Source organism: Neolamprologus brichardi, chromosome 14 (assembly GCF_056152115.1).
Source record: "Neolamprologus brichardi isolate AB-2024 chromosome 14, ASM5615211v1, whole genome shotgun sequence".
NCBI lineage: Eukaryota > Metazoa > Chordata > Actinopteri > Cichliformes > Cichlidae > Neolamprologus > Neolamprologus brichardi.
In genome coordinates, this window is record NC_142117.1 from 10,103,809 (window position 1) to 10,119,880 (window position 16,072).

At 41.0% G+C, this 16,072-nt stretch overlaps 1 protein-coding gene across 2 annotated transcripts; it reads left to right on the forward strand.

The window, feature by feature from the left end:
- Positions 1-64: 64 nt before the first annotated feature.
- Positions 65-14,083, forward strand: coq8b (coenzyme Q8B). 2 transcript variants are annotated; one of them, XM_087850784.1, is made up of 16 exons: positions 65-164; positions 675-856; positions 1,532-1,688; positions 1,980-2,185; positions 3,762-3,828; positions 4,737-4,811; positions 5,195-5,314; positions 5,399-5,484; positions 7,622-7,762; positions 7,849-7,930; positions 9,578-9,671; positions 10,116-10,257; positions 11,039-11,146; positions 11,226-11,291; positions 11,502-11,588; positions 12,992-14,083. In XM_087850784.1, coding segments are annotated over exons 1-16 (1,920 nt in total). In that variant the 5' UTR covers positions 65-163; the 3' UTR covers positions 13,298-14,083. The 2 variants fall into 2 exon arrangements, with proteins under 2 accessions (XP_087706910.1, XP_087706909.1); XM_087850783.1 differs by having other exon boundaries at positions 65-163; positions 1,529-1,688.
- Positions 14,084-16,072: the final 1,989 nt, after the last annotated feature.

Consider the following 16,072-nt stretch of genomic DNA (forward strand, 5'->3'; position numbering starts at 1 on the left):
CCCGTCTTTCGTCACGCCTATTCACCCTGTGATTGGTTCGCAGTCAAGTTAGTCAAATTTTAACTTCCGGGTGTCGACTCGTTGCAAAATAGATCATTCCACTCCGCAGTCGTGGAAGTGGGCAGCCACTGAGATAAACCTGGAAAAATAGCGATAGGAAAAAAGTGAGTTACTTAATTTGGGAACATTATTTTGTTTTCATTCAGCACTTCTCCGTATACCTGTTGTTAACTTGGGTCTAATTTAGATACCGTTAGCTAGCTAGTCTGCGAGTCCACGAGTTACACAACCTGGATAACACCAGGAGCTAACTTAATAGCTAGTTGACATTCCCAGTTGGATGCATATGTCGTTTTCTTTAATTCTGACATTTCTTGCAAACATACTTAGCCTATATGTGGTGTGGCTTACAGTTGGAGGCTACACGTGACACCTGCCTCTTAAAAAATGGGCAGCTGTGTATATCCAAGGTTAAACGGGGTGATGATCATCTTGCAGTTTTTGCCCAGAACTATTTCTTTTACATTAATATCTGAGGTCTCAAACTTCTACATTTTCTATAAATGATCAATTTTAGAGTATGGTGTGTGTGTTTGCTGTTTTCCTGTATTGTCACTCAAACGTCTCATAACCTGTAACTTCAGTCCTCCTCTCTCCCTCCTCTGTGTTTGAAGTGATGCTGTCAGAAGTCCTGAAGGTGCTGCGAGGAGCTGGTAAAGTGGGCTCTTCACTGGTCTCCACTCAAGGCGAGCAGCTCCGATTAATGGCCTGCAACTCCGCCCTGGGAGCAGGGGTCAAAGTTGCTCAGGATGTGGTAGACGGACTGGTTGGCACATTTATGGGTGGCAGCAGTCAGGTGAATTTAACTGAAAAATAAGCAGAAAGTAAAAAAATAAGCTCTAAATGCAAAACAAGTCATACATAAAAGGAGCCATTAATTTCATAATTTAAAAAAACAAATAAACAAAACACTCTGTTCTTTGCTTGTCTTGAAAAAAGCTGATTTAATCCCCATTAAATTTGTCAGCTGTGTAAATGGGTATGTGAGTTTAACACAAGTTGGATAAGAGTTTCTCATATTTTAGCTAAAGGTTGCTTCCTGCTTCAATCTGTGTGTAGTGGAAGAGGCAGACATATAGGTACTCACATTTTTGTGAGAGTGTTCACTGACATTTTTGTATTCCCAAACCTTTTACTTCTGAAGGGGTAGATAAAGGTGCCAAACTCTTAACCTAACCTGAACCTGATTGTAAGCAAAAGTTCTAACCTACACAACATTTCATCTGACAGGCTAAAACATGACATGTTATTGTATATTTTTTGTCTTGTTACCTGTAAATAATGACTTCAGTCACTCACTGATGCTCTTTTAAATGAGAGAGGGCTGCAAACCCACAATCTGCAAATTATAGCTACAAAAACTTGGATTACACTGCTCCCTAAACTGGCACTACAATAGTTCACTCAGCAATTTCTTTTTGTGTGTGTGCGTGTGTGTGTGTGTGTGTGTGTGTGTGTGTTTGTGCAGCAGCAGCAGTCAGTACAGGAGGATGTGTTTCCAGATGCGGAGGGCTGGGAGAATATGGACCCTGAAGAAGCAGCCAAATGGGCTGTGGGGTCCGATTTCCCCCCTGCTGAAGGGGAGCACAGCCAAACAGAAACGGGACCTGCAGCACAGATGCACACAGGTATTACTGAGTGTTTATCGAATATGGGATGCACTAACAGAGGTTTAGGGTAAGAATATAAAATGGTATTGTTTGGTTTCCAGCATTGCTCCTTTTTATCCAGAATGTTTTAAATGTTTACCTCAACAAATATAAAGAAACCATTTATTTAAATACTGGTCTTTTTAAGTTTAACAAATACACATTTTAAAAAAAGAAAATAGCATCCTTATGGCCTCCATACAATGTGGCGTGTATATTTCATATTGGCCCTTAAGTTTTGTATCTTTTTTTTTCTTCCCTCTGCATTAGGGGTACCTCCTAAATCAGGAATGGCAGGAGGCGGCGCAGGCTGGCCTGGGCAGGGTGCTCGCTTCCTTCACAACACCTCAGCCCTCCACCGGTACTACTTCCAGAGCAGGTCTCGCCACAACACTGTTGTGGCCAAGCTCACACCTGAGGACATCAAGAAAGCCCGGGAGGCAAAGCAGGCATTGGCCAAACCTGTCAAACAGAAGGTTGGTTTGAGGACGCCTGTGTGCAAATAGTCAGGTCCAAAAGGTTTTGAACAATGAAAAGTTTTGTAGTTTTGCCTCTGTACACCACCACAATGGAATTAAACCAAATGATAAGAGTGTGACTGAGCTGCAGACGTTCAGCTTTAATTCATTGGGTTTAATAAAAGTGTTATATAGTCCTGCACGATTACTTTAGTGGCTCCTAAAAATATTTTTATTTCATTGTCAGATAAGCATAACTCTGTTTTTACAATCATGTTGTGTGACATTCCTGCTAATGTAAAAATCTTGGCATCAGTGGTCCTCATTTACCTAAACTGAATGCTTCTCTTAGAAGGCAAATTAAACAAATCCATTAAAAAATGGTACCAAAACAGAACACAAAATCAAATTAACAGGGCTCTGCCTTTATTTTTGCATTGTGTTCTGATCCTTTTCATTAACACTTCATTGCTTAACACTTCATCAAACCTAAAAGAAAAACTTAAATGTATTGAATGAACTGACCAGCTCAGCAATAACAAAAAGGCCTGAAACCCCCCAGAAGGTCAACGTCACATCATCTAACTAAGTTGAGGCACACCTCGACCCTTGTGGACGTATGCTTATCATCATCAAAGTCTACAGTCAAAAGATGCTTTGATGGATGGAAGTGCAGACGGTTTACAATATGGTGCTGTCTGTGCTCTGATTAGATTCAACCGAATGTCTTGACCCAAAACAAACTGCAGAAGCTACCAAGAGTTTCTCGATGCAGATTGTTCAATGGCCATCTCATCCCAGTAGAACAGTGTTTCATTTATCAAATACAAAAATGAATTCATAGAGACCCGCAAACAAACAGCAACTGGATTCAGCTGCAATAAAGGCCCAGCAGAGCAAGTAAGGAAACACAGCATTTGGTGATGTCCATGGATTCTAAGCTTCAGGCAGTTGCGTACTGCAAAAAAAATTCATCCAAATATTCAAAAGAATCCATATATTCTGGATGGTCTTTATTATGTTTGGGCCTCTGAAAATGAGTGACTGTATCTAAAAGTGATGTGAATTCCTAAACGGTTAATGCAATACTTTTGTTAAAGACCTTGAATTAAAACTGAAAGTCTGCACTTCATATCAGTGCATTATTTGATTCATGTCATGTGGGAATGCAAACAGAAGGCTTATGGAGCTAACTGTACACACACATGCAGACAGATACAATTAATAATATGCATTACTGTGGATGTATATCGTTATATTACTTTGAGTTCATACATTTCATCTTACTTGAGTGAATGAACAGATGGCCAAAACCCATAATATTTATCTAATGAGTTTCTGTACATATTCAGTCTTTTTGACTTTTAGTGTTCATCTAAATTCTATTTTAATAATGATTTCTTTATGTGTGTTCTGTGAAAGGTATATATTTTTTCTCTTCCACCCACATGTCATTGTTCCCAGAATTCACGAGGTCTTTTTAGTCCTATTTCTGCAGTAAAGTGAGATGCTGGAAGAGTTAGAAAAGAGTCAGTCACCACTACAGATATTATTAATAACATTTTTTTTCATTCACATGTTTGACTTTCTGCAGCTGAGCGACCGTGCCAAAGAGAGAAAGGTGCCTGCCACAAGAATCAGCAGGCTGGTTAATTTCGGGGGTGAGAATAATCTGTTTTTGTTTACCTGCTCAGTTTGTCTCTGGGCTTCAAATTGACTCCAGGAGCCGTCGGACAAAGATGATCGTTCACTAAAATGTCTAAGCTGGGAAACCCAAGTTTATCAAGTGGTGACATAAGAATGACTTGAATCATAACTCAGTGACCATCTTTAGTTGTAAAGAAAAAAAAAAAGGGGGGGGGGGGGGGCTTTGCTTAATAAATGCAATATGTTCCATGATGTCAGGTGTGGACAAAGACACAATTGAATGAATTTTTCTTACACCACAAAAATAGATTTTAAATGAAAATTTCAGAAAAAATGTTCAGTAAGTCGTCAGTACTTTGAAGATCTGGTGTTGAGTGTTCTCTTTTTTTCCTGTTTAAAAAAACAAAAAACAAACTTCTTGATTAGTTGACTTGTTGAGGCATGTGTGGTCCATTCTGCCATCACTACTGTTTAGTGATTTGACTGCTGATTTAAATGTCGGAGGCTCTTTTCTCCACTCAGCATCTGTGAAATTGTGCTTCACGTGAGGAATTTCCTGAATACTAATGTAACCTTGAGCCTATGGTGTGAAATCTACAAATCAATCCCATTATGAAGCCTTCAGTGTAAACCTAACAGTTCTGATGAGACACATTCAGTCACTTATGGATATTCTTGGAGTCTATTAACAATACTTTGGTAACTGTTGGTTATTAGCTTGCCACTGTTACAATAAAAATAAAATTCTTGCTTCTTAATCATCAGAAGTCAAGAAGAGTTAAAGGTGTGGTAAAATATGTGAGGTAGTGGAGTACACTTCCATCCTGCTACATAGCAGCAGCATCTGTGTGGGATTGGTGGTTTCCTCTAGCATGTCTTCAATGGCCCTGCAGTTAAAATTGCTTCTGTCCCTCTGCGGCAGGATTGGCGGTAGGGCTGGGAATTGGTGCCATTGCAGAAGTTGCAAAGCAGTCACTAGGAGGCAAACAAAAAGCAGGTAAAGATGTTTTACTGCTGTTCTCTCCTTCCATCCTGTAAACGAGCCTTCTGTCCTAGACTCTTGGCAGATTCAGCAGACAGATGGACGCCTGGTCAACCTTGAGTAGTTTCTAATGTGTCAATACCCGATAGGCCCAGGACAGGCTTTAGATCAGATATGCTAACAAGAATTTATAACGGCTTTAATATGTGTTAAATGAGCAGTGCTTGATGATGTACCACTGCCTCAGCTTTTATGCTCCACTATCCACAGTTGTCTCAGTTTAAGGCCAGAGCTTATTTACATGCAGCAGTTTAAATGAAATAAATGACTTCTGTCATGCTATGATACTCTTAATATGTTGCACCTAATATCGTTACTAATACTGCTTCTGTTTATAGATGTAAGCTCCCTGCTAGACTCTCCCTTCCTGTCAGAGGCCAATGCTGAGAGAATAGTCAGCACTCTGTGTAAGGTCCGTGGAGCTGCTCTCAAGATAGGCCAGATGCTCAGCATACAAGGTACACGCTGTAACACGGGCTTCACGCAAAATGCTCTTTAGATGTCCTCACAGGATTTTTCTGACAGTGGCCTTTTCTCTTCAGACAACTCCTTTATCAATCCCCAACTGCAGAAGATCTTTGAGAGGGTCCGACAGAGTGCAGACTTCATGCCCACATGGCAGATGACTGTAAGCCCAAGACTGTTACTGGCTCTTCAGCTATTTTCACACAGTTATTTCAATTCAGTGTTATTTGCAAAGCTTGAAATGAAAGCAACAGTCTCCTCAAGACTGTAAGGGAAAGACCTTATAATAATAATAGAGAGAAAACCCCAACAATAGGGCAACCCTACCATGAGCAAGTAGTTGGCGACAGTGGAAAGGACCCCCCCCCCCTTTAAGTGGAAGAAACCTCTGGTAGAACCAGGCTCAGGAAGGGGCAGCCATCTGCCACGGCCAGTTTTATCTAATCTTAGAAGCAGGAAATTGTCAGAATATGATGTGTGAGGACCCAAGGTGCAACACAGGCAGGTGGCAGTTTTTAAAAAGGCGAGCCCTTTATTGAGCTGATAAAAATCTCATGAGGCAAAACACAAAACTAAGCCAAATGAAACTCACTAAGGAGCTGAGATGCTAGGGAACGAAGACCAGGAAACGGACTGCACCAGGGAAATGAACAGTACACTGATGAAGGACAGAGGGAGACAGATACTGTCTATAAGCAGGACGTTGATTAGGGGAACTGGAGACACTTCCGGGCAGAAAATCATGAATAACAAGACAAGGGAAGTTAGACTGAACATAACGCACACGAGACAAGAGACTATCACAGTAAGGCAGGAATCATCTTGTACAGAAACTGACTAACACATGCAGAGCGGACAAATATGGGGGGGGGGGCTAACTGGGGAAACGAAGGGATCACAAAAAGATAATAATGAAATGTTCCAAAACCAATAAGAAGAGCCAGAATATAAGCAGACACTACAAAGGTTATAATACATGCTAAAGAAAACTCACAACAAAATACAAGAGAGCCAAATAAAACATAAGAGAATCTAAAAAAACAAAGAATAATATAGTCTAAAGAAATTACAAACACAAAACCAAGATTCTAAAAACCAATGATCCTAACAGAAACTGGAGGTCATCCAGGTCTTTACGCCTTTAAGACATTTCTGCAGTTTAACTAATTGCTTTGTTATCTGGCTTCATGGATAGATAGAGCTGGGTATCATCTATCTGCCTAGCAATGAAATGTATGCTGTGCCTTCTAATGATACTGCCATGTACAATGTGAATAAAATCGGTCTTGGCACAGAACCCTGTGGAACTCCGTAATTAACCACAGTGTGTGACGATAGCTGCCCATTTACATGAACAAACTGGAGATTATTACATAATTGTGATTCAAACCACTGCAGCACATTCCTTTCCAGTAATTTCTGACAGTAAACAAAGTGGCTTTATGTCTGAATGAGCATCCTGTTTGCCTTTCCATAACAGGATTCTTACTGGACGACAAGTAGTTCTATTTATACGTCACTTTGAATGCGCCACAAGTCTGAACCTCATCCTGACATGTATCCTGTCATGCATAGCGGGTGACACTGTTGCCTGTTAAATATCTTGTGCATCTCAGTTGCTCAGGTCTCTTAAAAACATGATTGTTTTTGAGCCTATAACCACTCCTGCATTGTGGCTGGTTTACCATCTACAGCATCTACTTCTTTAACTCTCCATAGGCACTCATAAATGGATTTCAAACAATACCCATCCATCCGTTTCCTTAACCACTTATGCAATTCAGGGTTGTAGGAGGCTGGAGCCTATCCTAGTCTACCAGTCTATTACAGGTCTAATACAGAAAGATGGACAATTATTTGGATGCAGCATCTTGTTATGGAACTGGATTTACAACTACTTCAGCTATGTATTCATTGCTTTTATTTTCTGATGATTTCATATAGTTTTCACCTACTATGCAAAAAGATTAATGTGTAGACACTACAGCACCAGTTTGGCCTTTTATTTTCTTATCATAAAAGGCCATTTGGATATTTTGTAAATGCCTATATTGTTGTAATAAAAAGTTGAGCTTTTCAGGAAGACCTATGTACAAATATCTCTACAGTAAGAACATTATTCAGTGTTATTGGGAAGAATTGTGCGCTGTCCTTCATGTCGGATCAGTGCTGTTGTAGCAGCACGTGGTTGCCAAACACCTTATTTAAGCCTTTTTCTTACATGTGCTATAGCTCGGGATCTTTAGCATTACCCAGTGTGATGTATGACAGTGCTGCAATCTGTGTTTCTGACTGTATAGAAAGTTCTGGAGGAGGATCTGGGGCCAAGCTGGCGAGAAAAGCTCTCATCCTTTGAGGACAAACCATTCGCTGCAGCTTCTATTGGCCAAGTCCACCACGGGGTTTTAAAAGATGGTAGAGAAATCGCCATGAAGATCCAGGTAGGAGCTTATCGACACACTTGCGCAGTCTGTGTTTCACTCTCTGCATTGGACTCTACTGTCTGTTTGTCACTTATTCTTCTCAGTACCCTGGTGTGGCAGAGAGCATCCGCAGCGACATAGACAACCTGATGGCAGTACTGAAAATGAGCGTGGTTCTGCCAGAAGGTAACAACTACAGGACTCTGTAGTGTCCTTTTTTGTGTCTGACTTTCCTCAGAGCAGATTCAAAATCAGCAAGATGTATTTAGTCAATAAGAATTTCTGAATTTTATTTATTTATTTAGTTAGTTATTTATTTGTAATCTTAAAACAACTGTACAATGCAAGTTTTTATACTATGACTTTCACCCATGTGTAAATTATAACCAGTGTCTCCACAAGGTGGTGCTATAGATGCAGGTCAAACTAGCTTTTTATCCAAGAGAGGCTTGTTTCAGACAGTAATAATTCTTTCATTATTAATAAAGAATTTGCATATTTATTTATTAATTGCCTAAAATAATAAGTAATTAGTTTATTTATGTAGTTTATGTGGTTTTCAACTTACCTGTTTGAGGGCTTTCCACAAACCTTTTCAAAGTTGTGTTGTTTAAGTGATTGCTGACACGGTTATTATAGGTGCATAATGGCTTGTAGTAGCTGCGGAGCATAATTGGTGCAACCAGTTGAGTGACCACGCTGGATTTTAAGCTTTTATTTTATTAACTCACAGTGGAGAGATGACAGAATATGTGATGGGAGAAAATAATTAGATCCCTGGGGACATCTGTCCATGTCAGAGTAAAAGTGCTTATTTTTGTCAGTTGCGCTCTCGTCACGCTTTAATGCCAGATCAAATGAATAACTTAACATGAGCACAGCTCCATCTGTGGCAGGTCTTTTTTTGCTCCCTGCTTTTTTTTTTTCTTAAGACTTCTTCTTCAGTTAGTAGATATCCCACTCAAAAACCTTTGCAGCAAACAGGATGAGTTTTATGGCTCAGTGTTTTTATTTTTTTTCAGCAATCTGCAGAAATAATCTGTAAAGCCATGCACATCCTAGAGTTCAATAGAATGGTTGCTAGATCAGAAAATGTCAGATGTAAAAACAAATTGATCCTCACACCGAGAAGTCAGGAAGGGAATTACACGGCTAATAAAAATAAAATCTGTAAATGAGAGCTGTTTGCTGCGCGGAGCAAGCTCTTCGCATTTCATCCAGTGGCAGCAACACTTGCTAAAGCTAGTAGCTTTTTTGTGACTGTAGTTTGCTTTGTGCAGCTACAGTTGTTTATTTTCTTTGTGGTAACTGTACGCATTGCACTCTTTCACCAAACATCTCTCTTCATTTCTCACCCATGTTTGCACTGTAGCCTCCCCTGAGCTTTCACACTGACACTCATATTGCATGTTAGGCACACATCTGGCTCTTTGGGGATCCTTTTCAATGTTGTCAGACACTTACAAAGACAATTGTAGCTTGTTGGTGGCAAATACTCACATTTTAACTCTGACACAGACTGTTGCCCTGTGGGATTACTCGCTCCCTATTGGATTAATTAATTTTTGTCCCATTTAACACTCTAAATAAAAAAAATATGGTAACCCAAGGCTTAGCTTGAATAATGCCTGAATTTTTCTTTTACCTATAGCCCACCAGTATACCAAAATACACTTTTAATGCAATGCCTGCAACCTGATGTTGATTTTTTTCTGTGTTCTCCCTGCTACATACTCATGCAGTATATGAATTATTTTTAGACAGAAGCTACCCTGCTCTGTTAGAAGATGACATGGTCTGTGTGTTTTCTTTGCACCATTTATTTTTCCACAGGTCTGTTTGCAGACAACAGCTTGGAGGTTCTACAGAGAGAACTGGCATGGGAGTGTGACTATAAGAGGGAAGCACAGTGTGCCAAGAAGTTCAGGTAGGTTTCTGTTGAACCCAGGCCAGTGTTGTGCTGCTGTGTATTGTTTGAGCTACACTGAAGTTACAGGGTGGATTCTTAATACTTATGTCCTGGTAGCTGCCACAGAACATATACATTCAACCTAAGCTGTCTGGGTACACATCTAGCTGATGTATTGTGTTTTTTTATAATGTACAGTATACCAGTAGAGGAGCCAGATTATATATTTCAAGTGTAATTAGTAAATCAAGCATCACATGTAGCATTTCTTGGTAATCTTTACTTAATTATAATGCAGGCAGTTAAGGTATAGTTAATTTTAACTGTCTTTGCGTGTGATTTGCCATTGGTTTTGCATATTTTCGGTTTTGCATATTTTCAATTTTGCAAATAAATCATTAAGTTTTTTTTGTTTCGTTTTTTTTTTTTTTTTCTTGCTCTCTCTCGTACCTCGGCCTTTAGATCACTGCTGGAGGGAGATGAGTTTTTCCAAGTCCCCGAGGTGATTGATGAGCTGTCAGGCCGGAGGGTGCTCGCCATGGAACTGGTGCAGGGCGTCCCACTGGACATGTGCGTAGAGCTGGACCAGGAGACCAGGAACCAGGTGTGTTTTACTTCAGCAGTCAGGTGAATTTCATTCATTTGTCAGAGGTCTAGGTGCTAGGGTTTGAACTGCGCTGGAATACAAGGGGATGTTATTGTGGTGGTGATGCTCAACTGGGTTAAAAAAAAGAGAGAAAAGAAAATCACATTAAAATGCTTCAGTTTAAAATATGCATAGTGAAGTAAAGGTCATCCAGTTTTACAGAAGACTCAGTGAAAATCATCCACGGGGCTGTCCTGGGCTGGGAAGCCTGCAATTACAGGTCCATGACAGTCTGGAGCTCTAATTGTAGGAACCAATTAGAGCTGAAAGCCTCTGATGAGCAGGAGCAGATCGGATATCTCTGCCCCCATACGAGGCTTTTGTTAAAGACTTACCCTGTCGCCAAGTCTAAATTTAAATATGCGTAGAGTTTGCGAGGTCTTCACCTTCCATTCGTAATTGGTAACAAAATTTAAAGCAATTTAATCATAAGTTTTGACATGTGTTGTACTCAGACAAGTGCAAATTCATATAAATCTCTCAGAACAAAATGACTTGGTGGTAAATTATTCAGCAGCACCTACAGTGCAGTGTGGAAGTGATACTCTGTGTCACTGTGGAAATATGTGTTTCAGAGCTGAGATAAGGCAACAAATTTTAGACAGAGTGGACACAGTGTGGCAGGGAATCACAGCACCATGAGAAGGCTACACAGGATAGGATCCAAAAGGTGGAAGGAAATGTCACATTGTTAAATGACAGCATGATGGTGAACACAAGCCTCTTCTCTCCACTTCAGATCTGTTCCAGCATCCTGCAGCTGTGTCTCAGGGAGCTGTTTGAGTTCAGATTCATGCAGACGGATCCAAACTGGGCCAACTTCTTCTACAACTCAGACACCAACAAGGTGGGGCAGTCATGCCATGTTTAAACCAATGTTAATAGAGATGTCAAATACAGCAGATTCATTTCACTCTTGTCTTTAGGTTGTTCTTTTGGATTTTGGAGCATGCAGAAGTTACCCAGAATCCTTCACAGACGACTACATACAGGTATGATAAATCTGCCCGCAGTCAACCTCGCAACATGATTTATGCATCAAGGTTTCTCTCAATAATTTAACGTCGGAGCCTTTGGTTAAATTTTGTGTCAGCCAAGGCAAAAAAAAAAAAGAGAGAGATTGTGAACAGTCACATGCATGTGGACACATTCAGCCTGAAAGTGGAGCTCTGTAAATAAACAAGATTGTGTTGTGTGCTCAGGTGATTTATGCAGCTTCTGTCGGCGATCGAGCCACCGTTCTTTCCAAATCCAAGGACCTGAAATTCCTGACAGGCTTCGAGGCCAAGGTAGTTTTATTTTAGTCGCTGCTGCTGCTTATTTTTGATATGCTTTATCTGTTTTTGTCTCTTTTGTGTTCTCAGTTTGTTTGCATTCAGCACTGTTTCACTGCAGCGCACAGCCCTTATGCTCTTACCCCGTTTCACTATGTGTTTACTAAAGAAGTCTCCCTTTTGTTTTCAGTAGATGAATGCAATATGATGCTTACCTGATTTATAACTTTGACTCATTTCAAGTTAAAGGGTCTCTTGTCATGCACCTGAGGACTGCTTGCAGAGTTTCTGCTCTGTGGAAGTCCAGTTCTAAACATTTAAGGTTGCCCTTCTGCTATTTCATCTCTTCCGTATCAAACTGCTAATGACAGTCATTTCTCTGGTTACAACCCAGAGACCAAGCAGGAGGAGTCCACAGTGTTGTAGCCCAAAGGCAGCGCTTCAGGTCAGGAGCGTGGGAGGAAATTAAGCAGAAAAAACCTAAGCTGTTGTTTGCTGGCAAACAGCACCCTGGAATAATAGGAGTTTTGTGGTCACACGATTGGAATCTTTACTCACCTGATTTGACTCCTTGCTCCTCGGTCCCCCTCAAGTTGAAGCATCATTGTTTTGACACGCTTGAGCAGATGTTGCAAAGGGAAACAGTGGATTTTACACACGGTCTTAAAATTACAGCTGCAATAAAAGCAGATCAGAGGTGCACAAGAAGAAGATCTTGAAGAGGAGATCTAAACTACTTTCATGGCCACAGGTGTATAAGGTCAAGCACCTGGGCATGCAGACTGCTTCTACAAACATTTAAGAAATAATGGCTCAGCGAATTCCAGCGTGGTACTGTCTTAGGATGCCACGTGTGCGACAAGTCCAACCGTGAAATTTCCTCTCTGCTAAATATTCCACAGTCAGCTGTTTGTGATATTTAACAAAGTGGAAGTTAATGGTAATGAGAGCAACTCAGCCATGAAGCTGCACACCAGTGCACAAAGCAGGCCCTTAAAGACACAGATGAGTGAGTTTGGTGTGGAAGAACCTGACTGGCTTGACCTCAACCCGATAGATATGGAAGACTGTTAGCCAGGTCTTCTTGTCCAACATCTGTGTCTCATCTCACAAATGTGCTTCTGGAAGAATGGTCAAAAAATTCCCATAAGCACACTTTTAATTGTGGAATATGGCTTATTAAACCCTATGGATTTATAATGAGATGTCACTCAAGTTCATATGCGTGTGAAGGCAGACAAGCAAGTACCTTTGGCGTATATCAGCCTATGTGTGCTATTAAAGTGTCATTTATTATATGAAATATGACTCAGTTAAAGAAAACGCATGTAATTATATATACAGTCCAAGATATCATGCATACTTAATGCTCTGACATTAACATGCCTGCTGTAATTCTTCTTCCTGCTCCACGACAGGCCTTCGCAGATGCTCACGTGGAAGCGGTGATGATTCTCGGTGAAGCCTTCGCATCCTCCGAGCCCTTCGACTTCGGCACTCAGAGCACTACTCAGCGCATTCAGAGCCTCATCCCGGTCATGCTCCGCCACCGCCTCACCCCTCCACCTGAGGAGACCTACTCCCTCCACCGCAAGATGGCCGGCTCCTTCCTCATCTGCTCCAAGCTGAACGCGAAAATACCGTGCAAGGACATGTTCCTCGATGTGTACCACGCCTACATGCAGCGTAGGCCGGCCGGGCATGCAGCGCAGGCTAGGGCTTAGCAGTTCTGAGACAAGTTTCTTAATTTGCCTTTCTCAGAGTGGCTCAGGAGTAGAGACAGAAAAGAGTCACACTTAACTCCACAAGTGGAGCCACTGGATTGGACGTACACCATGTCAGTAACAACAGACTTTGCCAGCGTGCTCTAACAAGGACCACGAATGACTTTTGCTGCTACACGTCACTCACATCAGTGTGAGGATGTTGTTAAGGATGTCCAAACACAACATTTTGGTGTGACCTTTACTTTTATGTACAGATAGAAATTAAACAATGAACTGATCACAGAGAAGTGCAGGCTTTCTGATTAGATTTTGTAAAAGTAAACACACAAAGCAAGGAGAGCTGCATGTTCTGTTTGTCCTCTCAGCTTCAGCTGGGTTTGCCTGCGAGCTCCACCTTATTTTAAAGTGGAGCGAGTATCTTCTATCTTGGGGGGTGATGATACTGCCCCTGCACTGAATCACAGATGCTGCCAACTGCAGAGTCCTGTTTTTATAGAAGGCATTTTGTGCTTGCTGATGAGTTGGTGAATAAAGCTTTCACCTAAATGTGATGGCTGCCAGCCGAGATGACCAGATTATCAGATTAATTAGAGAAGACAGTCTAATGGACCCTACAAAATAATGGCCTTGCATTATAAAGTGCACTTGGCATAAAACTCCATAACACGAAGTACCGTCAGCTCTTTTTCATGCTTATTTATTGCAAATACCTGTACTGTATCTTTAGAAGGCAGTGTGCTGTGCATGTTTTACTTTTGTAATGAAATAAAATGTGAAACAGTATTGTTTTTGTGTTTGTCACAAAGTGAGCTTTACTGGCAGGTGTCTACAAACAAATGATTCTTCCACACCCTATTGATCTTTCCGTTTCACATTTAGACCTGTTTTGGGAAATGTCAGTGACCAGAGGCCATGTTTGACCTCACCGTTTTCCTGCAATGGTCTTGTATTGACAGTTACGCGTAATAATAGTAGTTGAGCTGAAATAATGTTAGATTTGAGCTAATGGTGGCATTGATGGAGCTGTGTTTTCCAGGAACTATTTTCGTTCCAAGGCAGCGCTGCCAGTTTAGTCTGCGACCAAGCCATTAGAGCACTACGCAGCTGCCTGCAAGGCTCTCACACAATCATGGGAGCAGAAGTATTGGGCCTTCACTGGCATTATAAAAAGCTGATGGAGAGAGAGAGATTGGGGAAGGGGCTTTAACTGAGTCCTTCCACTGAGCTCCGCGACGTCCTGCACAGTACAGCTGCCGAGCTGCTCCTACAGCGAGGTCTGCTCGTTCCTGCACTCTGCATTGGAATCAAGTTTATTTTCCTGAGTCTTGGAAATGGGCCGCTGCACATGTACAGAGAAGAAAAAGCACATTCTTCTCTTGTAGTTTCACGCAATGGAAAGTTGAAGTGCTTCTCTGCGTGTAAGAAGCAGCTGGCTTCAGTTTATTGGCGCAGAGTTAGCCTTTTTTTTTTTTTCTTGGTCTCAGACCTTTCACTGAGGCTCAACATTGGACCGGTGTGAGGTGATTTCTACCAGAACCAACCCGTTTATGAAGTGTTAAATGTGGTGCGTATGCGAAAACCTATCGTCATTGAAGGTGTCACTGTTTACATTTTGTTTGTGTGTAAAGACAAAAAGAGTGAGTAGTAGTTTTGGTGAAAAATGTGACCATGATGGAAGCAGTCTCAAACTTTCTCCTCTCCAACATTAAGTAGGATGTAATATATGATTCACTTATAAAATACCCACCAACATATATAATGTCAGAATTACTGCCACCTTTGTCACTAGTTGTAATCAGACCAGTTTTAATTAGGCTATTACAGACATACTGGTATGTTTTTCTTCTAGAATATGATGTTGAAAATGGTTTTTGACAAGCTCCAGCGACATGTTTGTATATAGTCTGAGCACTGTTTGCAGCACAGTATTCATCACAGCTGTGTGTGATGTAGTTTGTGAAGTCTATCGCCAGAAAAATACACGCTTAACACTTACAAACACCGGCTGCCACTCCTGTCAGCTGAGAACAGGAAACTGAGGGTACAATTCCCACAAGCTCACCAAACTGGACAAAAAAAGCTTGGAAAAAATCGCCTGGTCTGATGAGTCTCTGTTTCTGTTGTGACATTTAGATTATAGGCTCCATGTCCAGGATCATTCCTTTGTGGCTACAGTGTACCCATCTTCTAATGGCTGCTTCCAGCATGATCCCGCACCTTGTCACAAAGTTTAAATCATCTCAAACTGGTTTCTTGAAACTGACAGTCAGTTTAATCTGTAGTCACCAGATCTCAATCCAACAGTGCACCATTGAGAGTGAGAGCTTCCAGCTGACAAATATGCAGCAACTGTGTGATGCTGTCATGTCAATATGGACCAACATCTGTGAACATCGTAAAGGGCTAACATCTGTTTTCACGACTTTGCTGAATCTGTGCAACAAAAAATGAAAGAAGTTCTGAAGAAAGGTCTGATCTGGTACTAGGAAGGTGTAACTAATAAAGCAGCCATGCGTTCAGTATGGACTTTTTAACATTTAACAATCGACGAACTTTCTACATCATTGCTTCACAATATGTAAAATACTGTGTTCTTAAAAATCTTTGAAAAGAAAGTGCTTGTAATCTTGGAGAAATTCAGTGTTAGAGGGCATAATTTAACTATATTTGCAAAATATAGTTAAAATTTTGTGCCTTGCTAAAATGGGTGGGTGTCCTCTTAGGGCGGAGGTATCAAACTTGTGGGCCACATACAGCCCACTTTGATGTTAA